At 41.4% G+C, this 24,645-nt stretch overlaps 1 protein-coding gene across 1 annotated transcript; it reads right to left on the bottom strand.

The window, feature by feature from the left end:
• Positions 1 to 983: 983 nt before the first annotated feature.
• LOC135504856 (SHC SH2 domain-binding protein 1-like) lies at positions 984 to 22,546 on the bottom strand. The gene is made up of 13 exons (XM_064923758.1): positions 22,171 to 22,546; positions 16,656 to 16,844; positions 16,377 to 16,492; positions 15,875 to 16,083; positions 14,262 to 14,357; positions 13,230 to 13,460; positions 11,238 to 11,415; positions 10,685 to 10,805; positions 4,163 to 4,294; positions 3,770 to 3,888; positions 3,540 to 3,626; positions 2,951 to 3,113; positions 984 to 1,783 (listed from the first exon to the last, which is right to left on the bottom strand). Exons 1-13 carry the CDS (start codon positions 22,376 to 22,378, stop codon positions 1,440 to 1,442), a joined length of 2,193 nt encoding a protein of 730 aa, XP_064779830.1. The 5' UTR covers positions 22,379 to 22,546; the 3' UTR covers positions 984 to 1,439.
• Between the last annotated feature and the right edge of the window lie 2,099 nt (positions 22,547 to 24,645).

A 24,645-nucleotide genomic window follows, 5' to 3' on the forward strand; every position in this document is an offset into this window, starting at 1 on the left:
CCGACCATTCTGTTTTGACATCTCTAGCATGTCACTGAAACGTTGGGTAAAATCTATAATAATCCCCTGTATAGTTCTCAATACAAAACCACACGTTCCCTGGGCAGTGAGCAGTCCTACCAATAATTGGTTCCTAAATTTTGACAGAATGAAAACCCACCTGGACCTTGTTCATTTCCAATATCCAGTGTACAGACCTATTCTTGATAAAGTTATTTTTGGCATTAATCTCGCTTTTAAAAAAAAGTTTGATTGTCACATACACTGGAGCAAATGAAGGTTAAGTGCCTTGAAGGGCACAGACAGATGGTTCCCCTTGTCGGCTCGGGTATTCGAACCAAGGAACTTTTGCCTAATGCAGAAATTACAGATAGGCTCAAGTCATTCAATAGCAACAAGTCCTGCCGGGAATAAACAGATGGGGGGAGGGACGCCTTGACACATCCCCCACACACACACACAAAACACTGAAATACAAGAAACTATCAATCCCTAGGTTGTTTCTGGGTCAAATGTTTGTAAAAATATTAAATTCAACAAAAACCATTTCACATACAATTAGTCCCTTCTCCCAGTCAAATGCTGAACTAAATATGGACTTTTGTCAGACTGTACTCAACACCAGACTTTTTTTTTCATCCATCATTGGATGCAGTCACTGGAATAATGATTACCGGCAGCATTTAATTCAGTTTTGGATTTGTGGAATAAAAATGGTCTATTGAGGTCAGCCTGGGACACCTCATAAGAGGCAGTACAACGTGTATTTCACAGGGGCATGCTGGATTAGGCAATTCATCAAACTGCCTGTGGTGTAATGAGGTTTAACCAGCCCTTTAATCCCAAGGAAATTAATCAACTGGAATTAAACAATTGTGAGCATCTTATAAAAGGTGAAGCCTTAAGCTTCTTAATAAGTAGATTTCCCCCTCTCTCATCTGACCTGTGTCCAGTTGTAAAAAAAAACTAAAAAGATCAAAACGTATATAAACTCATTTTATTGGCTCATGATTTTGATTGTTTAGAGTGCCTTCAGCAACATTTGACAAAGGAATGACCAGAACTACAGGTGAGGGTGAGATACTAACTCAAAAGGCAACATGATTTCCCCAAACACAAAACAATTTCAAGCAGTGTCATCTTAATAATATCCATAAATATAAATTATACAATATCCAAAACAAAACAAATTTGCAAAGGACATTTGAGGCGCAGTGTCATCGTGAAAACAATTCAGTTTATTAGACTCAGGCATCCACAATATCAGTATACTAAAATGAGAATTGTGTTAAAAAGCCATGTTTTTAAAAAAGCATTTTAAAATACACATACCCACTCACTAGTCCCTGCAGCAAAATTTAACAACGAGGTTGGAATAAATGAAGTAAAAGTGTTTTTGCATGTATGCAATGCAGAACAGGAGGACGGGTCAGTTAGTCTCAGTATAAGAAGGTGCCGAAGCTGCCCATACCGTTCCTCCTGAACTGGTTGTCCTGTATGGAGACAAACATCTCCTGGGAGAGCAGGTTGTCATCTGCCTGGGTCACCCCCAGCTCCTTCAGCCTGCTCTTCTGGAGTCGCTGCTTCTTGGCTGACGTGGCCACCAGCTCCCTCTTGATGGCATCGTTGCCCTCCGTGAACTCCGGAGGAACGACGTAACAAGACGAATAGGAGACTGGTTCCTTCACGGAGCAGTCGTCCACCACGATGACGGGCACATCCACCTGCAGCTTCCCCTCGCCCTTCATCTCGTCTTTCCCCTCTTCTTTATCCAGTTGCTCATCTGGAAAATAACATGAATCAGTTCATGACAGGCTTGTCAACACCTCACTGTGACATTGACCTAATACCACCACTTCCTTCTCCATCATGACAAATCAGAATGTCATGTTTATGAAAACACCACATCTTCCTGTGAAATATTAATACATTCTGTTCAAAAATCACACTGACAGTATTTTAACTGAGTGCCCTTACGGATCAATCGCCGATAATTGCCATGCTCTTACAGTTTCAAATCAAAATGCGAGCAGCCTCATCGACGTTTAAAGGGGGGAATGTTTAATTAATCAACAGCATTTGTTTTGCTAATTTCCGGAAGATAAACAACATAATGGACATATCTTCAATAACAACGAAATGACAATTATTACCCAGTTGGCTTTGTAGTGTGTCTGAAAAACTGATGAATGCTGTATTTCACATTTTTAAAAGGTAATCTGAAAAGAGATGGCTTTGTTCATTTTTTTTATAAATTTACACACATTCCCCTGTCTGGGGTAGAGGTATTTATTCCTGTGTACTGGGGGTGGGGGGTCAAACAATAAGGGACATTCCGTTAGAGGACGCTGGAGAGGGCGAGAGATGGAGAGCACTCCAGATGTATTTTAAGCCATGCCACCTTCAGCTGCATCTTTTATTCTGCAGCTGCCCTGGACTGAAGGTCAAGCTCATTTAAACTTCCCAGTGAAACTAACTCTGCCTTCCAGAAACAGTAAGTCGATTTATGTGGGGAAACACTGAGTAAGACTTGGTTAGTACCTAGTCTCACGTGGCAATCCTTCCAAATCCTGTCTTGCTGATTCTAAAATTGGAAGTCTGGAGAACTTCAGTATTGGATTATGTGCTTGAATGGGAGCGCTGGCATTCAACTCTCAAATTACATTTGCTCGAAGTAGATATTACATTTCCCCTCAGATGCATTTCCCAGTTTTATTCCCTTGTTTCGTACATTCTCTTCCTACCGTGTCAGAGTTTCAGTAGCATGTGTGATGTTCGTATTGTATCTAAAAGCTTGTTACAAATCAGAATAATTTTCAGAAAGGCAAAACTCAATTTGGAACGCCACTGATGCAAAAATGTCAATGCATCACGAGTTTCCATCTAGACTCTGCTGTACGCCACCCCTTATCATATAACAACTTCCCAATGATTTGGAACTAGTTAGTACCTGAAGGGGTGTCTCCCTGTGCAGCGTCGCCCTGTGCAGCCTCGCCCTGTGCAGCTGCAGCGTCACTAGGTTTGACCAGGATCACTCCGTATCCCTCGTTGTTGTGGATCACGTTGTTCACCATGGTGATCTTGGGCATGGTGTCCAGCTCATCAGCAAAGTCCTGTTGGAAGATGGGATGGAGGAGGTTGACAAATTGAGCAACAGAGTTGGGGGGGGAGACGGGCATAAACAGAGTCATCACGTCCGTCTTCCTGCTTAAGTTGTCCTGGCCAAATCCAACGCATCGGGCAGAGACAACAGGAAGGAAGGCTCTGAGGGAGCGATAAAAAAAACACTGCCGTTCTAGCCTCAGGGAATGAGATAAGACCCCAGAAGTCGTCTGGAGGTCACGAGGAAAATAAGTCCATATTTGTTTTTTCGCTGTGTGTGCGCGCATTTTCTCCACTAAACTCAATTTCGGTTGAGGGAAAATAATGCCACAGGCTTAGAATTTAACAACCTAGAAAGAGATGAAGGTTGGATGTGCTCGTGCTGGGAGCAGTGATACACAGATTGGAAAACGACCAGTAGAACTTCAGTCTCTTACCTTGATCAGGATCCCTTCTTTGCAGTGATGTATGCCATTTCCCACCATACTGCAGACACTGCCCGGGTAAATCTCCACGCCAGCTCCCTACAGCACAACAGTTATCAGCATGTAGAGACACAGCTAGGCTACCGCACGGCCTCAGACACACACACAATGATTAACATAACAGCTAGATCTGTAGCAATCAAAAAAGAAAGCCACCATGAGAAGTGGCAATGACCTCTTACCTTAGAGCCGTAGAGGTCACACATGTTCATGGTCAGGTGGCCTGACGTCCGCACAATGACACCGGTCGTCTCGCACTGAAGGACACAGTTCTCCATCTCCAGCTTACCCTGACGTACGCCTGGAAACAAGAGGGAAATAAGACGAAAATCGACACTAGGGAGAAAATGAAGATGCCAGCTAGATCCTAGTATTCCGAATGGTTACACACACACACACACAACCCATTCTACTCCTAGCAAGTCATTGATATATGGCTGTTGCCGGATGTTAAGCAGCGCCAGCAGCTTAGGCAGAATTATTAATGCAGGCCAGTGAGTGGACTGATAGTAGAGCTGGGGGGAGCAGGGTAGATGTAGAGGCAGAATCACATTGGGAGGACGAAGACGACTCACAGAGGATGCCTTCGATAGCGTCGTGCTGGATGAACTTGACGTTGGAGATCTTCACGTCGGCTCCTGTTGACTCCACAAACGAGTCCCCTTTGTTCTTCTTCTCAATCACCACCTCATCAGGTAGACCAAACCCTGAAAATAAAGATTTAGCCTAAATCAGGGCCTAAAATGTACTTTTTGGTCCACCAGTCACCATAGCAGGTCGATTTAAAATTCTACCAGCCACTCAGGGACAAAACACAGATTAGCATGCTTTGTAATGTTTCTAAAACAAATGCATTACTAGTAAGAAGTAATATGGTATATTGTTAAATTTTTTGTGACCTATTTTAACCAAAATATCAGAGAAAAATATTCACCTGCCTCAAGGACAGGGGGTTACCATGGTAATGTGACTCCAGTCATGTGTGACTGAATGACTAGTATCTGCGTTGTCTTCTCTTCCCTAATAGTTGAAACTCAAACATTGAAAAACCTGGCGTGTGAACAAAACAGTCTACTGTAAATAGCAAAGAAACAGGGAACAAGTCTCACTTCAGTAGACTGGTCTCAAATAAATTAGACCAACTTGTGTCTGTGTGCTGCGCTTCTAAAAATGAATCATTCAGCTCTTCATGTGCGCACAGCCCCCAAGCCAGGCAGTGATGCAGAGCAAGGTGAGATAGGCTATAGGGATTCATAGTTTTTACTTTGTGCAATTACATTTACCAGCTATGAAACAAAAAGGCTAAAATACTACAGAATCTCTTTAACTACATATCAAAATGTTACAATTTTTATTCACAAATGCGAATGAAATGCTCGCACTGTGGAGCCCTGACCAATCCACCAACGCGGCTGGTGAAATAGACGTCTGAACAACATTTGGCAGGTGTTCATTTTAGGCTCTGGTCTACATGCATCTCTGCATGTGTGAGGTCAACACACTAGCTGTGTGCCGAACAAGACAGCTGATGACCACAAAACTACATGAATTGTACATAGGACTGGGAATTGCCTAGTGCGAATATTGAGATTCTATACAGTACCAGTCAAAAGTTGGGACACAACTACTCATTCAAGGGTTTTTCCTTTACTTTTACTATTATCTTCATTGCAGAATAGTGAAGACATCAAAACTACGAAATAACATATGGAATCTTGTAACCAAAAAAAAAGTGGTTAACAAATCAAAATATATTTTATATCCTTCAAAGTAGACACCATTGCATTTACACACTCTTGGCATTCTCTCAACCAGCTTCATGAGGTAGTCACTTGGAAAGCATTTCAATTAACAGGTATGCATTGTTAAAAAGTTAATTTCTGGAATTTCTTTACATCTTAATGCATTTGAGCCAATCAGTTGTGCTGTGACAAGGAAGGGGTGGTACACAGAAGATTAGCCTATTTTTGGTAAAAGACTCAAAGTCCATATTATGGCAAGAACAGCTCAAATAAGCAAAGCGAAACGACAGTCCATCATTAAGACATGAAGGTCAGTCAATCTGGAAAATTAACAACTTTGAAAAAGTTTCTTCAAGTTCAGTCGCAAAAACCAAGCGCGGATGAAGAAATTGGCTCATGAGGACTGCCACAGGAAAGGAAGAGTTATCCTCCACTGCGGAGGCCAAGTTCATTAGAGTTACCAGTCTCAGAATTCAGAAATTTACTGCACATCAGAGTTCAAGTAACAGACAACATCAACTATTCAGAGGAGACCGCGTTGAATCAGCCCTTCATGGTCAAATTGCTGCAAAGAAACCACTACTAAAAAGGACACCAATAAGAAGAGACTTGCTTGGGCCAAGAATCCCGAGCAATGGACATTAGACCGGAAGAAATCTGTTCTTTGGTCTGATGAGTCCAAATGTGAGATTTTCGGTTCCAACCACCATGTCTTTGTGAAGCTGTCATCAAGGTAAAGGGTGGCTACTTTGAAGAATCTAAAATATATATGCTGAAAAAAAAAGAAACATCCCTTTTTCCAGGACCCTGTCCTTCAATGATAATTCATAAAAATTCAAATAACTTCACAGATCTTCATTGTAAAGGGTTTAAACACTTTCTCATGTTTGTTCAATGAAACATAAACAATTAATGAACATGCAGCTGTGGAATGGTGATTAAGACACGAACAGCTTACAGACGGTAGGCAATTAAAGTCACAGTTATGAAACCTTAGGACACTAAAGAGGTCTTTCTACTGACTCTGGAAAAACACCAAAACAAAAACGCCCAGTGTCCCTGCTCATCTGCGTGAACGTGCCTTAGGGATGCTTCAAGGAGGCATGAGGACTGCAGATGTGGCCAGGGCAATACATTGCAATGTCCGTACTGTGAGACGCCTCAGACAGAGCTACAGGGAGACAGGACAGACAGCTGATCGCCCTCTGTGGCAGACCACGTGTAACAAGACCACCACAGGATCGGTACATCCGAACATCACACCTGCGGGACAGCTACAGGATGGCAACAACAACTGCCCGAGTTACACCAGATATGCACAATCCCTCCATCAGTGCTCAGACTGTCCGTAATAGGCTGAGAGAGGCTGGACTGAGGGCTTGTAGGCCTGTTGTAAGGCAAGTCCTCACCAGATATCACCGGCAACTACGTCGCCTATGGGCACAAACCCACCGTCACTGGACCAGACAGGACTGGCAAAAAGTGCTCTTCACTGAGGAGTCACGGTTTTGTCTCAGGAATGAACGTTACACCGAGGCCTGTACTCTGGAGCGGGATCGATTTGGAGGTGGATAATCCGTCATTGTCTGGGGCAGTGTGTCACAGCATCATCGGACTGAGCTTGTTGTCATTGCAGGCAATCTCAACGCTGTGCGTTACAGGGAAGACATCCTCCTCCCGCATGTGGTACCCTTCCTGACATGACCCTCCAACATGACAATGCCACCAGTCACACTGCTCGTTATGTGCATGATTTCCTGCAAGGCAGGAATGTCAGTGTTCTGCCAAGAGCCCAGATCTCAATCCCATTGAGCACGTCTGGGACCTGTTGGATCGGAGGGTGAGGGCTAGGGCCATTCCCCCCCAGAAATGTCCAGGAACCTGCAGGTGCCTTGGTGGAAGAGTGGGGTAACAATTCACAGCAAGAACTGGAAAATCTGCTGCAGGCCATGTGGAGGAGATGCACTGCAGCATTTAATGCAGCTGGTGGCCACACCAGATACTGACTTACTTTTGATTTTGACCTCCTTTTGTTCAAGGACACATTATTCCATTTCTGTTAGTTACATGTCTGTGGAACTTGTTCAGTTTGTCTCAGTTGTTGAATCTTATGTTCATACAAATATTTACACATGTTAAGTTTGCTGAAAATTAACAGTTGACAGTGAGATCACGTTTCTTTTTTGCTGAGTTTAGGTGCCAGGCGCACCGGTTTGTCAAGAACTGCAACGTAGCTTGGTTTTTCACACAACAGTTTCCCATGTGTACCAACAGTGGTCCACCACCCAAAAGACATCCAGCCAACTTGACAAATGTGGGAAGCATTGGAGTCAACATGGGCCAGCATTCCTGTGTAATGCTTGACAGGTAGAGTTCATGCCCTGACGAATTGAGGCTGTTCTGAGGGGAAGGTGCAACTCAATATTAGGTTCTTAATGTTTGGTATACTCAGTGTAAACAGCATGTATTGCAATTCGATACTGTGATTTTATTGCGATTTGATGTTCTAAACATATTGCTCACTATTTGTCTACGGCAGAGGGACAAGAGAGTTATGAAAAGAGTTATTTTGGTTGGTCATGGAGAATAGTGCTGAAAACACGTTCACATGTTTGTTTTTTTAAATGGCGAACAAGCTATAGAATGATGAGCTATAGGTTTTTGCGCATGTACAGCCGACTAGCGCTAGCTAATGCTAACTACCTAGCAACAATCTAAAACGTGGAGTCAAGGTATTTCGATAAGAAATCGGCAAAAATAATATTGCAATACTCTACTTAACGTACTGATTTTCTCACCAACTGTACATAGAAGACTTATCATATGGAATAAATTGAATTTGCTCTTTGCATGCTGACAGCTGGGACAACTAGCTCAGGGATCAATGGCCAGTGTTGGGTCTGAACACTCCTTCCGACCTTGCAGTGGTTTACATGACAAGTAGCGATTCAGCACAATCCCAGGCAAGCAGCACTGTACAACAGTGCAGAATGTGATGGACCGTGTTCTGATGGCTAGGGTTCATTATTCTCTGTTCCTTGACAGATGGCCTGGAGACACATGTTCCACAATGTGGCCAACAATTCTACAGCACTGGCTGGGTTCCACACGCTGCCATTGGAAAGGCCAAAGGCTGAATATCGATTGGTAAAGTCATAGGCCCATGCACACTTCCAGGAGAGGAAAACCATATTCCCAGTGGGCTTCAAGACTGGCAAAAATGTGCTGCTGCTTAGAGAATTAATTTTAATTTAAAATGCTAAAACCGGTGCACTGATCGCAGATCACAAATGCATTCTGTTCTTAACAAGTGCTGACCAACAACCTCCTCACTATTGAATTCTAAGGTCTCTTCAGGAACACAGACCGTTTGGAAATTCTCACAATACTTATGAAGATGGATCATATGCATTTCCCCCCTGTCTTTGATACAGCAATATCCCAAAAGCAATAAGCGCCTGTGTGCCTGGCTCCTCTAAATATCAAAGGCTCTTTGGTGGGAGGGAGAATTCTATTATGGTAATCCGGCGGTGGTCTAATTGAGTTGCTCATCTCCTGTCGTGGTACAGTGCCAGGCAGTGCTGCGTCTTATTTCCCCACCCTCTTTATCTCAGCTTTCAGGGGGTTCCTAGAACCACAGGAGGGCAAGCACATACAAACAGCCCCATGTCAAAAAAAAACTGCGCCTCTGCTCTGACCTCTCCTCACCCGCGCTAGCCTTCTCTATTAATTAATATCACCCCCCATTCAAACGCTTACCGCGCCATCAAGCTCCATTTGCTTTACGAGGACTCCAACTGTACATCCCGCATACTCTCTGCGATACATTTATTTCAATCCATCTACTGTACATTGAGGGGTGGTTTAACCTTCAAGAAAAGCATGAACACGGCCACATAGTGCAGCCAGTACCGTAAAAGTATCTGCAGGTGAACACTTGATTTCATATGGCCATAACAGTACTTGGCAGCACATTAGTCACAGCATAGCAACAGATTCCTTAGTGAGAGAAAAGGATGGAAGGATTCAGACTAGAGGTTGACCGAGTATGATTTTTCAACGCCGATATCGGCGGACCAAAAAATGCCAGTACAGATTAAAATCGGCCGAAATATATTTGTAATTACGACAATAATGAATGAACAATTTTAACTTAATATAATATATCAATCAAATCAATTTAGTCTCAAATAAATAATGAAATATGTTCAATTTGGTTTAAATAATGCAAAAACAAAGCGTTGGAGAAGAAAGTGAAAGTGCAATATTTGCCATGTAAAAAAGCTAAAGTTGAAGTTCCTTGCTCAGAACATGAGTCTTCAATATTCCCAGGTAAGAAGTTTTAGGTTGTAGTTATTATAGGACTATCTCTCTATAGAATTTGTATTTCATATACCTTTGACTATTGGATGTTCTAATAGGTACTTTAGTGTTGCCAGCCTAATCTTGGGAGTTGATAGGCTTAAAGTCTTAAACAGCTCAATGCTGGAAGCATTGCGAAAGAGCTGCTGGCCAACACAGGAAAGTGCTGTTTGAATGAATGCTTACGAGCCTGCTGCTGCCTACCACCGCTAAAGTTTATTCTTTCAGTGAAATACGGAACCATTCCGTAATTTATCTAACGGGTGGCATTCATAAGTCCAAATATTGCTGTTACATTGCACAACCTTCAATGTTATGTCATAATTATGTAACATTCTGGCAAATTAGCTCACAACGGGCCAGGCGGCCCAAACAGTTGCATTTTACCTGACTGCGTGCAATGAACGCAAGAGAAGTGACAATTTCCCTAGTTAATATTGCCTGCTAACATGAATTTCTTTTAACTAAATATGCAGGTTTTATGCAGGTACATTTATGCAACGTTTGGCGAAGTTGGCTGTCTGTTAGGAAGGAATGGTCTTCACACAGTTCGTAACGAGCCAGGCGGCCCAAACTGCTGCATATAACGTTACCCTGACTCTGTTGCACAGAACACAAGAGAAGATACACAATTTCCTTAGTTAAAAGAAATTCATGTTAGCAGGCGATATTAACTAAATATGTAGGTTTAAAAACATATACTTGTGTATTGATTTTAAGAAAAGCATTGATGTTTATGGTTAGGTACACATTGGTGCAACAGTGTTTTTTTCACGAATGTGCTTCTTAAAAAAAATAAAAAATCACCCGTTTGGCGAAGTAGGCTGTGATTCAATGATAAATTAACAGGCACCGCATAGATATGCAACGCAGGACTAGCTAGATAAACTAGTAATATCAACCATGTGTAGTTCACTAGTGATTATGTTAAGATTGATTGTTTTTATAAGATACGTTTAATGCTAGCTAGCAACCAGACATGTGAAACGTTACCTTCCACTGATATGGAGTCTGGGATACTGATGGAGCTGGTGACATTGTAGTGTCCTGGAAGGATGATGACCACGTCTCCCTCGTAGCAGGCACTCACAGCCAGCAGGGGCTCACTGTGAAACTAACATTTAACACAAGAGCAGTTCCAGTAGACAGTCGGTCTGTACAATACAGATCTGCACTCATGACTAAACAGATGGACACAGAAACACTTGTTTTCCCGCTTCGGACGTCTCGGTGGAATACAAAAGATACTAGAGCCGAGGCGTTCAGGCGAACAGACAGAGCTTCGACAAATCCTGGCGGAATGCCAGTTTACAGGAACTAGGGAGGTCATATAAAAAGACAGCCCAAGCGCCTCGGCAAATCCAAGCGCATTAGACCCTTACACAAGTGAGACATGGTTAGAGAACATAACCATTGGGTTTCATCTCTGGTCATCTCATTAAACAGGCCATTTGAAATGGAAAACTGGGCCAACTTAAATGTGATCAAAATACAATATGCTATGGATAAAACATTTAGAAATACCATTTTAATTTGTTTGCCATACCTGTACTTCAAACTCTTCCCCTGAGAATTTGGGCCCAAGCATGTCTGCCATCAGGCTCTGCAGCTGGCTAACTGTAGTAGAGAGAGACACGACATGGACCATCCGGCCGCCTGAGGCACGAGGCCCCTTGGCCCTGCACGACTGCTGCCCCGAGTTCACCTTGTATCCCAGCACATACCTGCAGTGTCAGGAGAGAATACATGTATGGAGACGAACAGAATGGTACAGCACTGGACAGAGCAGGTAAATGTTCCCCTTTCCCATAGACTCTCAAAGTATAGGCCCAAGTGTGCATTAGGAGCAGCTATAAAGTCAATTGCTGTGCCTTTTGTATTCTAACAAGAGGTCGACCTATTAATCAGGGTCCGATTTCAAGTTTTCATAACAAATCGGTAATCGTCATTTTGGGACACCGATTACATTGCACGCCACAAGGAGACTGCGTTACGCAAGTGCAGCAAGGAGCCAAGGTAAGAAGCTAGCTAACATTAAACTTGTAAAAAAAAACAATCAATCTTAAAATAATCCCTAGTTAAACTAGTAATATCAATCATGTGTAGTTATCTAGCTTGTCCTGCGTTGCATATAATCGATGCAGTGCCTGTTAATTTATCGAATCACAGCCTACTTCCCCAAACGGGTGATGATTAAAAAATTTTTTTAAAACACTGTCGTAGCACCAACGTGTACCTAACCATAAACATCAATGCCTTTCTTAAAATCAATACACAAGTATATATTTTTTAAACCTGGATATTTGGTTAATATTGCCCACTAACATGAATTTCTTTTAACTCGGGAAATTGTGTCACTTCTCTTGTGTTCTGTGCCAGCAGAGTCAGGGTATATGAAGCAGTTTGGGCTGCCTGGCTCATTGCGAACTGTGTGAAGACCATTTCTTCCTTACAAAGACCGTAACTAATTTGCCAGAATTGTACATAATTATGACGTAACATTGAAGGTTGTGCAATGTAACAACAATATTTAGACTTAGGGATGCCACATGTTATATAAAATACAGAACAGTTCCGTATTTCACTGAAAGAATAAACATTTGTTTTCTTCGAAATTATGGTTTCCGGATTTGACCATATTAATGACCTACGGCTTGTATTTCTGTGTGTTATTATTATAAGTCTATGACTTTATATTTGATAGAGCAGTCTGGCTGAGCGGTGGTAGGCAGCAGCAGGCTCGTAAGCATTCATTCAAACAGCACTTTCCTGCATTTGCCAGTAGCTCTTCGCTGTACTTTAAGCATTGCGCCGTTTATGACTTCAAGCCTATCAACTCCCAAGATTAGGCTAGCAATACTATAGTGCCTATAAGAACATCCAATAGTCAAAGGTATATGAAATACAAATGCTAGAGAGAGAAATAGTCCTATAATAACTACAACCTAAAACTTCTTACCTGGGAATATTGAAGACTCACGTTAAAAGGAACCACCAGCTTTCATATGTTCTCATGTTCTGAGCAAGGAACTTCAACTTTAGATTTTTTACATGGCAAATATTGCACTTTTACTTTATTCTCCAACACTATGTTTTTGCATTATTTAAACCAAATTGAACATATTTCATTATTTATTTGAGACCAAATTGATTTGATTGATATATTATATTAAGTTAAAAGTGATCATTCAGTATTGTTGTAATTGTCATTATTACAAATATATATCAATAATCGCTATCGGCGTTGAAAAATCATAACCGGTCAACCTCTAATTCTAACCAGAGTATGGTGCATTGAACTGGACTGTAGTGTTATTACGTGAGGTGTTTTACTATCAACTGGGGCAGTGTAGGTCAAACACACTAGCTCAAGGACAGAGGTGAATCCAATAGCTTTTACTCAGTCGTCTTATTTTCATCCTCCGTAAAGAGACCAACTCCATCAGTCACACAACTATGCCCTCAACACACACACACACTGCAGAGACACTGATAGCTCCTCTCAGTCTTCCCACCCCGTGTCCCCTTGGGCAGTTACCTGAGCAGCGGGTTCTCCATGATCCGGAGTTTGCGCTTCAGGGACTCCATCTGCTCGTACATCCTTAGGCCCTCCACCATGGACACGTTGTCCAGCTCCGACTCAGAGTCGCTGCTGATACCGTTCCGCAGGCTAGAGAACTCCTGGAACTTTTGAGAGCAGCGTGCCAAAAGAGAGTAATACTCTGCCACAAGTCCAGCAGGCACCCGATCTTCCAGAATATCATAAAACCTGCAGGATTGACAGCCACAGAGGGAGAGAAACGTATTTTTAAAAACACAATTGCATTATGGAGGTGGTCTTGAAGGAGTGTTGGGAACAAACTGTTCGGCAACATTGGAGGGCTAAGAGGTTAAGGTGAGATAACTAGTGGAGAAGATCAGAGCACAACATTGTTTTTTTTTTGATGGCCTTGTCCAGAATTTGAAACTGTTCTTAAACATTATTTGGAGAAAGAAAAATTCAGGTGAACATTGAGATTCTGAACAAGGAGGGTCTCGATTCTAAGGAGCCGGTCGTGAATGGGTAACAAAGACTGTCTTTAAAAGCAAATTGGCGACAGTGTCCTTGGTATAAACTAGGAGCTGATTGTTAGAGCAATAAGCTTTAGGATTTCTGCTGAAGCCAATAAGACGTCTTAAACCTCGTCTCCACCCGTAAATATCCACCCATTTAAAAAAAAAAAAAAAAAAAAAAAAAAAAGCCACAGTACGCTCAAAATCCCCAGGTACACACTGCCATCTATTGGCCAAATAACAATCTGCACCCTCTCACTGCAACAGCCTTGAGCATATCCAGCTCCAACAATTAGACATGGAGCTTGCTCAAGTGCGCCTGAACTGCAATGATTTGCAAAGCTCTACAGGTTCCTATGCCATATGGCCGTTCTGATAGTGGCATTCAAATAATGGGTTCAACCAAGCCGTGTCATTGGCAGATCTGAACCAATACAGCCTAAATGAGAAAGTGCCAATCAAGCCCACACACGGACTAATCTTCCCATTCCCCACACTATCAACCTTCTACACATACAGCCTGAGGCGGGGCTCCACACATCTGACAAAGTAGTCAAAGTCATCATCCTCGTCCTCGTCGTCCCACTGTCTCCAGATGTGTTTGTAGAAAAACCTAAAAAAGAAGAAAGGTTTGAGACAGTTCAGACAAGAGATTTCACAGCACAGAAGCAGAACCAGTTGTTCCACTGTGTCATCTCTCTTCAGGCTATTTCTCAGTGTCTGTCACACCACGAAATTTACACACCCTTGTTATTTAGTATCACATAGAAGAAAAACATTCTGCGGCTATAATATGACGGTTCTGTCTTGCCTGCCCATTTACAATCTTTTGACTGTTTGTCATATCGTATCTGAGAAAATGTATGTGCAAAAAAGTTAAATACCGCAGCTTTAACCACTCCAAAAAAAGAAGTTCCTTCACAGGAAAAAGTTAATTTTTTCTAAAGTTCTATCAAGCGGACCAAAAGACAAGAGGAACACATTTTCAGACACACATTAAGAGACGTTAAAGTCAGGCACACCCAAATTAAATGTCAGTTCCACCACATGCAAACTCCTACAACAAGAGGTTTCAATAATTGTTACGGGGGGGAATGGAACAAATCGCCTTCGGCACTTTTTCTGGTGCTTTCTCCTCTAACGTGGAAAGAAATACAGTTGAAGTCGGAAGTTGACATACACTTAGCTTGGAGTCATTAAATCTCATTTTTCAACCACTCCAAAAATGGTCTTGTTAAACTGTAGTTTTGGCAAGTCGGTTAGGACATCTACTTTGCGCATGACAAGTAATGTTTTCCAACAATTGTTTTTACACAGATTATTTCACTTATAATTCACTGTATTACAATACCAGTGGGTCAGAAGTTTACATACACTAAGTTGACTGTGCCTTTAAACAGCTTGGAGAATTCCAGAAAATTATGTCATAGCTTTAGAAGCTTCTGATAGGCTAATTGACATCGAGTCAATTTGAGGTGTAACTATGGCTGTATTTCAAGGCCTACCTTCAAACTCAGTGCCCCTTTGCTTGACATCATGGGAAAATCTAAATAAATCAGCCAAGACCTCAGAAGAAAAATTGTAGACCTCCACAAGTCTGGTTCATCCTTGGGAGCAATTTCCAAATGGCCTGAAGGAACCACGTTCATCTGTACAAACAATAGTACGCAAGTATAAACACCATGGAACCACGCAGCCGTCATACCCCTCAGGAAGGAGACGCGTTCTGTCTCCTAGAGATGACCGTACTTCGGTGCGAAAAGTGCAAATCAATCACAGAACAGCAAAGGATATTGTGAAGATGCTGGAAGAAACAGGTACAGAAGTATCTATATCCTCAGTAAAACGAGTCCTATATCGACATAACCTGAAAGGCTGCTCAGCAAGGAGGAAGCCACTGCTTCCTGGGAATGTGACGAAAGCTGATATAAAATATTCTCTCCTATTATTCTGGCATTTCACATTCTTAAAATAAAGTGGTGATCCTAACTGACCTAAGACAAGGCATTTTTACTAGGTTTAAATGTCAGGAATTGTGAAAAACTGACTTCAAATGTATTTGTCTAAGCTGTATGCAAACTTCAGACTTCAACTGTAACTGTGGTTAACCTGTTTACAATACGGTCTTACCGGAGGTGCTCAAGTGCCAGTGCAGTCTGGTCAAAGTCCCCAGACTCATCAAACACCACACGGAGCTCCTGCAGAGGAACTTTCTGCAGCGTGGCCTCTAGGAGAGTGTTCATGGCCTCCTCCGTCAGCTCGCAGCCTCTCGTCTCACACTGCAGGGGCACCACTAGCTTGACCTGGGCTTTCAGCTCCTTATAGTTCACATCCACCACCTGATGAAAAGGTCACAAGTATGAGGTTGTAACCTTCATATAACACTTTTCCCATGTTTGAATGGTTAGGCTACCCTGTTCAGTTACTTTTGCTTCGCCCATCAGATCTAACAATCTGCATAACATTGGAAAAGACAGCTGTTTCACACTGTTTAAACAGACCTCTGTATTCAGATTCACTATAAAACCAAATCCAAAGTGCAAGTGTTCCAATTCATTTCATGCAGTGGAGAAAGCAAAGCTCCTTTAGACAAGTCTCTTGCTGGGAAATCTTTCAGGTCGAAGTGACTTACCTCCACTAGCACATCAAAAACGTCTGTGCACCACTGTGCCTGCCAGTCACAAGGCTCCAGGACCTTCTCCAGGTAGTCAGCCGTGAAGGCCTTCACCTCGGATGTTTTACAATCACCTGTCCAAAACAACAGCACAGACAGCATCTGAGACAACCCCTCAAGTCAGTTTAATTTTTTAGCGTTGAAGAGCAATCAATATGGTTGTAGTAAACATCTTTTAACCACTTTAGCCAATAACCTTGACAACAATTGATGCAAGACCGTGGGAAGGTTACATACCTAGCATGTAGTCTTGATAGGCTTTGAATCTCTCGTAATAAAGCAGTTCATTTGTCTGAAAGGTGTCAGGTAGGGAGGCATCTCCTATGCGTTCGGCACGTTGCAACCGAGTACCAGCCATATCAGGGTTGAAGTAAGCTGTGCCGCTGTCACCATCATCATCATCATCCTCCTCGTTTTGGAAAAGTTCTGTGTTAGAAAATAAAGTTACATTAGGGTTGCACATTTTGGGGAATATTCAGGAGGTGGAAACTAACCATGGGAATTAACAGGAATTAACAGAAATATGTAAATTAATATTAATAGCATTTAAATGTAGAGGTTTTTCGCATTGGATATATTTACCATATCATATGGAGACAAAGTAAAAGGTTTGTTTCTATCATAAGTAGACATAATTGCAAATGATTAAATCATTCTAATAGTAATTTAAACAATTTAGTTACAAATTGAACTTTAATTAAATGAGTTCTTCACATGGGATGATTTCACTGAACAAAGGGAAAAATTGAATGACCCCAACGATCCATCGCAAGTCCCAAAAACATTTAACATACAGCTGTAAAATGAGTCTTGAAACTAAAGCTTCCTCGCAGGCTTCCATGTCTTCTCCCTTCACCTCCTCAATGTCCACCTCTTGAACATCAGACTGAGGCCTCATCACGGTCACTTTCCAACCCTGTTGAGGATGGCTCGTTGTCAGGATCAAAAAGCCTCACATTTGCCCGGATGAACACCAATTTTTCAACTCTTGTATTGGTCAGCCTGTTGCGTGATTTGGTGTGTGTTCCCAAACAAGGACCAGTTGCGCTTTGAGGCAGCTGATGTTGGTGGGATTTGGAGGATGGAGGCAACAGGGGTAATAGCCTCAGATCCAGAAAGTCCCTTCCACCAGGTGGCTGATGAGATATGTTGACACATCCTCCATATTGCATCTCCATCCCAAAGCCATGGCTTGGAAGTGTACTTTGCCAGACTTCCAAGAACCTTGCCCTTATCCAGGCCAAGGTGGCGAGACACAGTAGTGATGACAACATAGGCCTTGTTGATCTCTGCACCAGACCGGATGCGCTTGCCAGCATACTTGGGGTCCAATATGCACGCTGCAGCATGTGTGGGCTTCAGGCAGAAGGCTTCACGCTTTTGACGTATTTCAGAACTGCAGATTCCTCTGCTTGGATCAACAGTGAAGTGGGCAGGGGAGTACAGATTTCTCCTCTTACATCTGCAAGCAGAGTCTGAACATCAGACAGGATAGCATTGTCTCCCTCAATCCGCGCAATGCATACTGCTATAGGTTTCAGTAGTTTCAGGCTGCTTACCATTCTCTCCCAAAATAAATCATCCAGGAGGATCCTCTTGATGGGGCTGTCCATATTGGCAGACTGTGATATGGCCATTTCTTGGAGAGACTCCTTCCCCTCCAGAAGACAAACATGATGACAACACCACCCCAACGGGTGTTGCTGGGAAGCTTCAATGTGGCGCTCTTATTCTTCTCACTTTGCTTGGTGAGGTAGATTGCTGCTATAATTTTATGACCCTTCACATACCTAACCATTTCCTTGGCTCTCTTGTAGAGTGTATCCATTGTTTTCAGTGCCACGATGTCCTTGAGGAGCAGATTCAACGCATGAGCAGCACAGCCAATGGGTGTGATGTGAGGGTAGGACTCCTCCACTTTAGACCAAGCAGCCTTCATGTTTGCAGAATTGTCTGTCACCAGTGCAAATACCTTCTGTGGTCCAAGGTAATTGATGACTGCCTTCAGCTCATCTGCAATGTAGAGCCGGTGTGTCTGTTGTCCCTTGTGTCTGTGCCCTTGTAGAATACTGGTTGAGGGGTGGAGATGTGGGCAAGGAATAATTTTCTACAAACATTCGACCACCAATCGGAGATGATTGCAATACTCTGCTTTCTCTATGATTTGCTTGACCTTTACTTAAACTCTGCATGCAGCAAATGAGTAGACAAAGCACGTCTGGTTGGAGGAGTGTATGCTGGGCGAAGGGCATTCAGAAATCTCTTCCAACACACATTGCCTGTGAGCATCAGTGGTGGACCAGTTGCATACACAGCTCGAGCAAGTCATTCATCAGCATTTCTCTGACTACGTTCCTCCATTGAGTAAAACACTTCTGATTCAAGGACCATGAGCTGTTGCTATCGATTAGGTGTCCGATTCATCATTTTCACCTAGAATAGAAGTCGGAGGTTGCTTGTTGTGAGCGCTGAGGGAACTTTATGGACTTGGCCAGATGATTCTGCATCTTTGCTGCATTCTTCACATATGATATGGCACAGTATCTGCAAATGTACACTGATTTTCCTTCTACATTAGCTGCAGTGAAATGTCTCCACACATCAGATAGAGCCCGTGGCATTATCCTGTAAAAACTAGAAGTGTTAATTAAAATTTAAAAACTTAAAGTTCCATGTACAGATAAATAGTTACGCAGTTTTATTAAACAACTTCTTTGTAAGATAGTTTTCAACTGAAACATGTACAGAAACAGGTGAATTAACACTCAGTTAGCAGGCTCAAGCAAACTAAAACCCACAAAAAAAATAAAACGTCCCCTCACTGTCAACTGTTTATTTTCAGCAAACTTAACATGTGTAAATATTTGTATGAACATAAAAATTCAACAACTGAGACAAACTGAACAAGTTCCACAGACATGTGACTAACAGAAATTGAATAATGTGTCCCTGAACAAAGGGAGGAATCAAAATCAAAAAGTAAGAGTCAGTATCTGGTGTGGCCAACCAGCTACATTAAGTGCTGCAGTGCATCTCCTCCTCATTGAGATTGCCTGCAATGACAACAAGCTCAGTCCGATGATGCTGTGACACACCGCCCCAGACAATGACGGACCCTTCACCTCCAAATCAATCCCACTCCAGAGTAGAGGTCGACCGCTATGATTTTTCAACGCCGATACCGATTATTGGAGGACCAAAAAAAAGCCAATACCGAGTACTCGGGCGATTAAAAAAAATATATTTGTAATAATGACAATTACAACCATACTGAATGAACACTTATTTTAACTTAATATAATGCATCAATAAAAATCTATTTAGCCTCATAAATAATGAAACATGTTCAATTTGGTTTAAATAATGCAAAAACAAAGTGTTGGCGAAGTAAAAGTGCAATATGTGTCATGTAAAAAAGCTAATGTTTAAGTTGTATTTCATATACCTTTGACTATTGGATGTTCTTATAGGCACTTTAGTATTGCCAGTGTAACAGTATAGCTTGCGTCCCTCTCCTCTCCCCTAACTGGGCTCGAACCAGGAACACGTCGACAACAGCCACACTTGAAGCAGCGTTACCCATCGCTCCACAAAAGCCGCAGCCCTTGCAGAGCAAGGGGAACAACCACTCCAAGTCTCAGAGCAAGTGAGATTTGAAACACTATTAGCGCGCACCCAGCTAACAAGCTAGCCATTTCACATCGGGTACACCAGCCATTAGGCTCATTGAGCTGTTTATGACTTCAAGCCTATGCTTGCAAAGAGCTGCTGGCAAAACGCACTAAAGTGCTGTTTGAATGAATGCTTACGAGCCTGCTGCTGCCTACCATCGCTCAGTCAGACTGCTCTATCAAATCATAGAGTTAATTATAACATAACACACAGAAATACGAGCCGTAGGTCATTAATATGGTCGAATCCGGAAACTATCATCTCGAAAACAAAACATTTATTATTTCAGTGAAATACGGAACCGTTCGGTATTTTATCTAGCGGGTGGCATCCCTAAGTCTAAATATTCCTGTCACATTGCACAACCTTCAATGTTATGTCATAATTAAGTAAAATTCTGGCAAATTAGTTCGCAATGAGCCAGGCTGCCCAAACTGTTGCATATACCCTGACTCTGCGTGCAATGAACGCAAGATAAGTGACGCAATTTCACCTGGTTAATATTGCCTGATAACCTGGATTTCTTTTAGCTAAATATGCAGGTTAAAAAATATATAGTTCTGTGTATTGATTTTAAGAAAGGCATTGGTGTTTATGGTTAGCTACAGTAATCAAACGATTGAAAAAAAGCACACAAATGCGCTTTTGTTATATCATCCCCCAGCGTTGCATCGTTTATATGCAACACAGGACAAGATAAACTAGTAATATCAACCATGTGTAGTTATAACTAGTGATTATGATTGATTTGTTTTTTTTATAAGAAGTTTAATGCTAGCTAGCAACTTACCTTGGCTTCTACTGCATTCGCGCAACAGGCAGTCTCCTTGTGGAGTGCAATGAGAGGCAGGTGGTTATAGCATTGGACTAGTTAACTGTAAGGTTGCAAGATTGAATCCCAGAGCAGACGAGGTAAGAATCTGTCGTTCTGCCCCTGAACAAGGCATTTAACCCACCGTTCCTAGGCAGTCATTGAAAATAAGAATCTTTCTTTTGGTGTTTCTCAGTCAGTAGACAGGCCTCTTTAGTGTCCTAAGTTCTCATAACTGTGACCTTAATTGCCTACGTCTGTAAGCTGTTAGTGTTATAATGACCATTCCAAGGTGCGTGTTAATTAATTGTTTATGGCTCATTGAACAAGCGTGGGAAGCAGTGTTTACACCCTTTTCAATGAAGACCTGTGAAGTTATTAGGATTTTCACAAATTATCTTTGAAAGGCAGGGTCTTGAAAAGGGGACGTTTCTTTTTTTGCAAAACTCGTAGCAAAACTAACTAGCAGAAATGTTTGGGTTAGAAATGATTTAAACACACTTTGCTGTAGGCTACTATTTATTAGTTAACAAAAAAGTCTAAATATATTCACCCCACCCAGTATTGTAATCATAACTTACCAGAAAGAATGCGGTCCTTGGCTCAAACAGTGTAGTAGTGTGGGCTTAATAGCGTCACATTAATGTGCAAGATCTTGAGAATCAGCTGTACGTGTGATGGAAGAACGCACTGCGCATGCAGAGGGTTGCAATTCCATTAAATTGGGGTCTGTTTAACCAAAATATGCCACCAGACCTAGAATTGACTTGTGTATCCCACAAAAAGGTTCACTGTTAAGCTAACTTTTTTGATGAATTTAAACTAAATTACCTAAATTCCAGGGCTTAATTTCACATCCGACCCTTTGCAACCCTAAATTAGATGAGTATCTAATTTACTACTTTGGATGCATAGTGTAAAGTGGTTCACTTCTAATTTGCCATCTCCTTCATGATCACTCACTTATCGGGCATGGCCTAGAAGCGGGTAATGATCAAGGGGAGATTCAAAAATCATACGAATAGGTGCTGACACTTCTCTATTCCTCTAACAGTTCTTTGAAATTAAGCAAATAGGTTAATGATACATACCTAGCATTATTTGCTGTTATGAGTCAACAGTTGGTGGCATTGCATGTTTAGCTAGTTAGAGTAGTTAGCTAGATAACGTTACTCAATGTTCTTAGCTAATTAACGTTAGCTTGCTAACGACGTTATTAGCCAGTTAGCTAGCTGCACGGTTGAAATGAGCAACAATAGTTAAACAAACCTTGTCTGACAACATCTTCTTGTCGCAAATTAAAATATCTGACATCCTCTTCTAATTCGACATTTGACTCCAAATCCACTTTGTCTGTCTTGTTCTGTCCACTTTCACAAGAAATTGAATCTGCTGTCGAAATCATTCCATCCGCTGCCGTTTCTCCTGCTTCAAACTGAGACTCCATCATAGATGAACAACCGTCTTCTTCAGCCATTGTGCAACTTTCAAACTAGCCACGGCAGATGTCCGAATGTACAATCCAGCCCTGAGTAGTGAAATGACAGGTGAGCTAGCTAACTAACAGTGCCTTTGGTAAGAAATGCACTTTCACACAAACATCATTGTTGCAAATGCTCCTTTCAAAATTTCCCCGGTTTACGGAGTCTCGTCCAATGAACATTGACGTTGGCTGAACGTCTGGGGTGGTTCTATTGATGGGCGTTCCCAATAATAAACCAGTTCTTTTTTTTTTTACATATGAGGGCAAATGTCAAATAAAATAAAATGTTCTTTGACACATGCGCCGAACACAACAAGTGTAGACATAGTGGTATAAAGTACTTAAGTAAAAAATACTTTAAATTACTACTTAAGTAGTTTTTAAGTAGTATTGATATTTTTGACAACTTTTACTTCACTACATTCCTAATGAAAATAATGTACTTTTTACTCCTTACATTTTCCTTGACACCCAAAAGTATTCGTTACCATTTGAATGCCAGCATGACAGGAAAACTGTCCAATTCATGGACTTATCAAGAGAACGTCCCTGGTCATCCCTACTGCCTCTGATCTGGCAGACTCACTAGTGCTTAGTTTGTAAATCATTTCTGAGTGGTGCAGGGTGGCTCTGGCTGTCTAAAAAAATATATAATAATAAGGAAATAGTGTCGTCTGGTTTTACTTTTTCCACCACTGTTCTGAAGTACATTTAAAACCAGATACAAGTACATTTAGACTTTTACTCAAGTAGTATTTTACTGGGTGAGTTTCACTTTTACATGAGTAATTTTTTATTAACATATCTTTACTTTTACTCAAGTATGACAAGGGGTTACTTTTTCCACCTCGGTGTAGACCTTACTGTGAAATGCTTACTTACAAGCCCTTAACCAACAGTGCAGAAAGAGTTAAGAAAATATTTACCAAATAAACTAAAGTAAAAAATTATAAAAAGTAACATGTATCACAAATTGTCAAGAATCTTTGATAATATGTTAAATAAGAGACATGTATATACAAAGGAAATGCCTGGTCTTCCTTTGACTATTGACATGCAGAATTAAACAAATGTAAAATACTCGAGATGCAGCCCTAGTCCCTGAAGTTCATACTTTTGTCCAGTAGGTGTCAACAGAAACATTTAAGAGTTTTTCAAGTGAAATCAACTTGGTCAGCTAAAAAACAGATATGGTATCTAGATTAATTGGTTAATTTATATTTATTAACAATTACATTAGACACTACTATCAAAGATTGATTTTATTTTCTAAGGGGTAATGTGAACTTGCTGGTGATGTAGAAAATAAATCCTCAGTAAGGAGGCATATAGAGGCCTTTTGAGTTGAAAGATAGAATGTTCATATCTATTTTCTTGAGAATTTGTCATGGGATTTTTTAAGAATAATGACTAAATTATGTATACATTTAACGTAGAACTATAACTAAACAGAATACTACTCGGTCATTGTATGAATCTTATTATAATCATAAGATTGAATATAATGTGTGTAGTTTCAGTCAATAATTAGAACAAAGACTTTCTGTTCCTTGTTAGAAACGAATGGAGCTATCGTCAGACCGGCTGGAATACTGTGTTCCTTACAGGACATTCTGTCCACACCCAGGGAGGGGAGGGACCTTGGGCTTGTAGTAGATTGTTTAACAGGTGGCAGACAATGTGAGAAGGCTTGTGAACTATATTGCCATTGTATCTGAGAGGAGGAGGGACATTTATGATGAAATATGAGGTATATAAACCAATGTACATGGTATTATGACCAGAGCTCTCGAGAATAAACGCTATTGGCTAAGTTTGGTGACTGGTCTCTGTCCATTTTATGCACATAAGAACCTTACAAATTCTTAGAAACAGACAGAGTGTTTTAATTGAATTGGTTAATGAACACATAAGAACTAAATTCATCTAACAGAATTATAAACCCTTGTGACAATATTCCAGTATGTGTTAATGATCGTTTTTTTGAGACCTTAATGTGTAAGGAACACATGTTCTGTGGGCGTTCACAGATGGGCTGTCATTTAGGCTGCTTCAGCCACCTGACAGCATACCCAAGTAGCCAACACTAAAAAAAAAATGCTTGGTAAGAAACAACCCAATTATTTATTTATCTTTGGTAGCCCAGCGCAGGGTAAATACTGGACAGAACACAAGCTGGGTTATTTTAACCCAGACAGTTGGTTTCCCAGCCAGCAATGAGGAATCGGCCCAGAAGCGGCCTTCTTCTGGGTGGCCGGAAC

The sequence above is a fragment of the Oncorhynchus masou genome, chromosome 2, assembly GCF_036934945.1.
Source record: "Oncorhynchus masou masou isolate Uvic2021 chromosome 2, UVic_Omas_1.1, whole genome shotgun sequence".
Taxonomy (NCBI): domain Eukaryota; kingdom Metazoa; phylum Chordata; class Actinopteri; order Salmoniformes; family Salmonidae; genus Oncorhynchus; species Oncorhynchus masou.

Bases quoted from the DNA above. Each gene is read 5' to 3' on its own strand.
- LOC135504856 (XM_064923758.1), bottom strand. From the start codon at position 22,378: ATGGCTGAAGAAGACGGTTGTTCATCTATGATGGAGTCTCAGTTTGAA. The intron at 3,889-4,162 runs GTGAGTCGTCTT...TCTTGTTTCCAG, and splicing joins CGCTATCGAAGGCATCCTCT to GCGTACGTCAGGGTAAGCTG. The intron at 3,627-3,769 runs GTAAGAGGTCAT...GTTGTGCTGTAG, and splicing joins GTGACCTCTACGGCTCTAAG to GGAGCTGGCGTGGAGATTTA.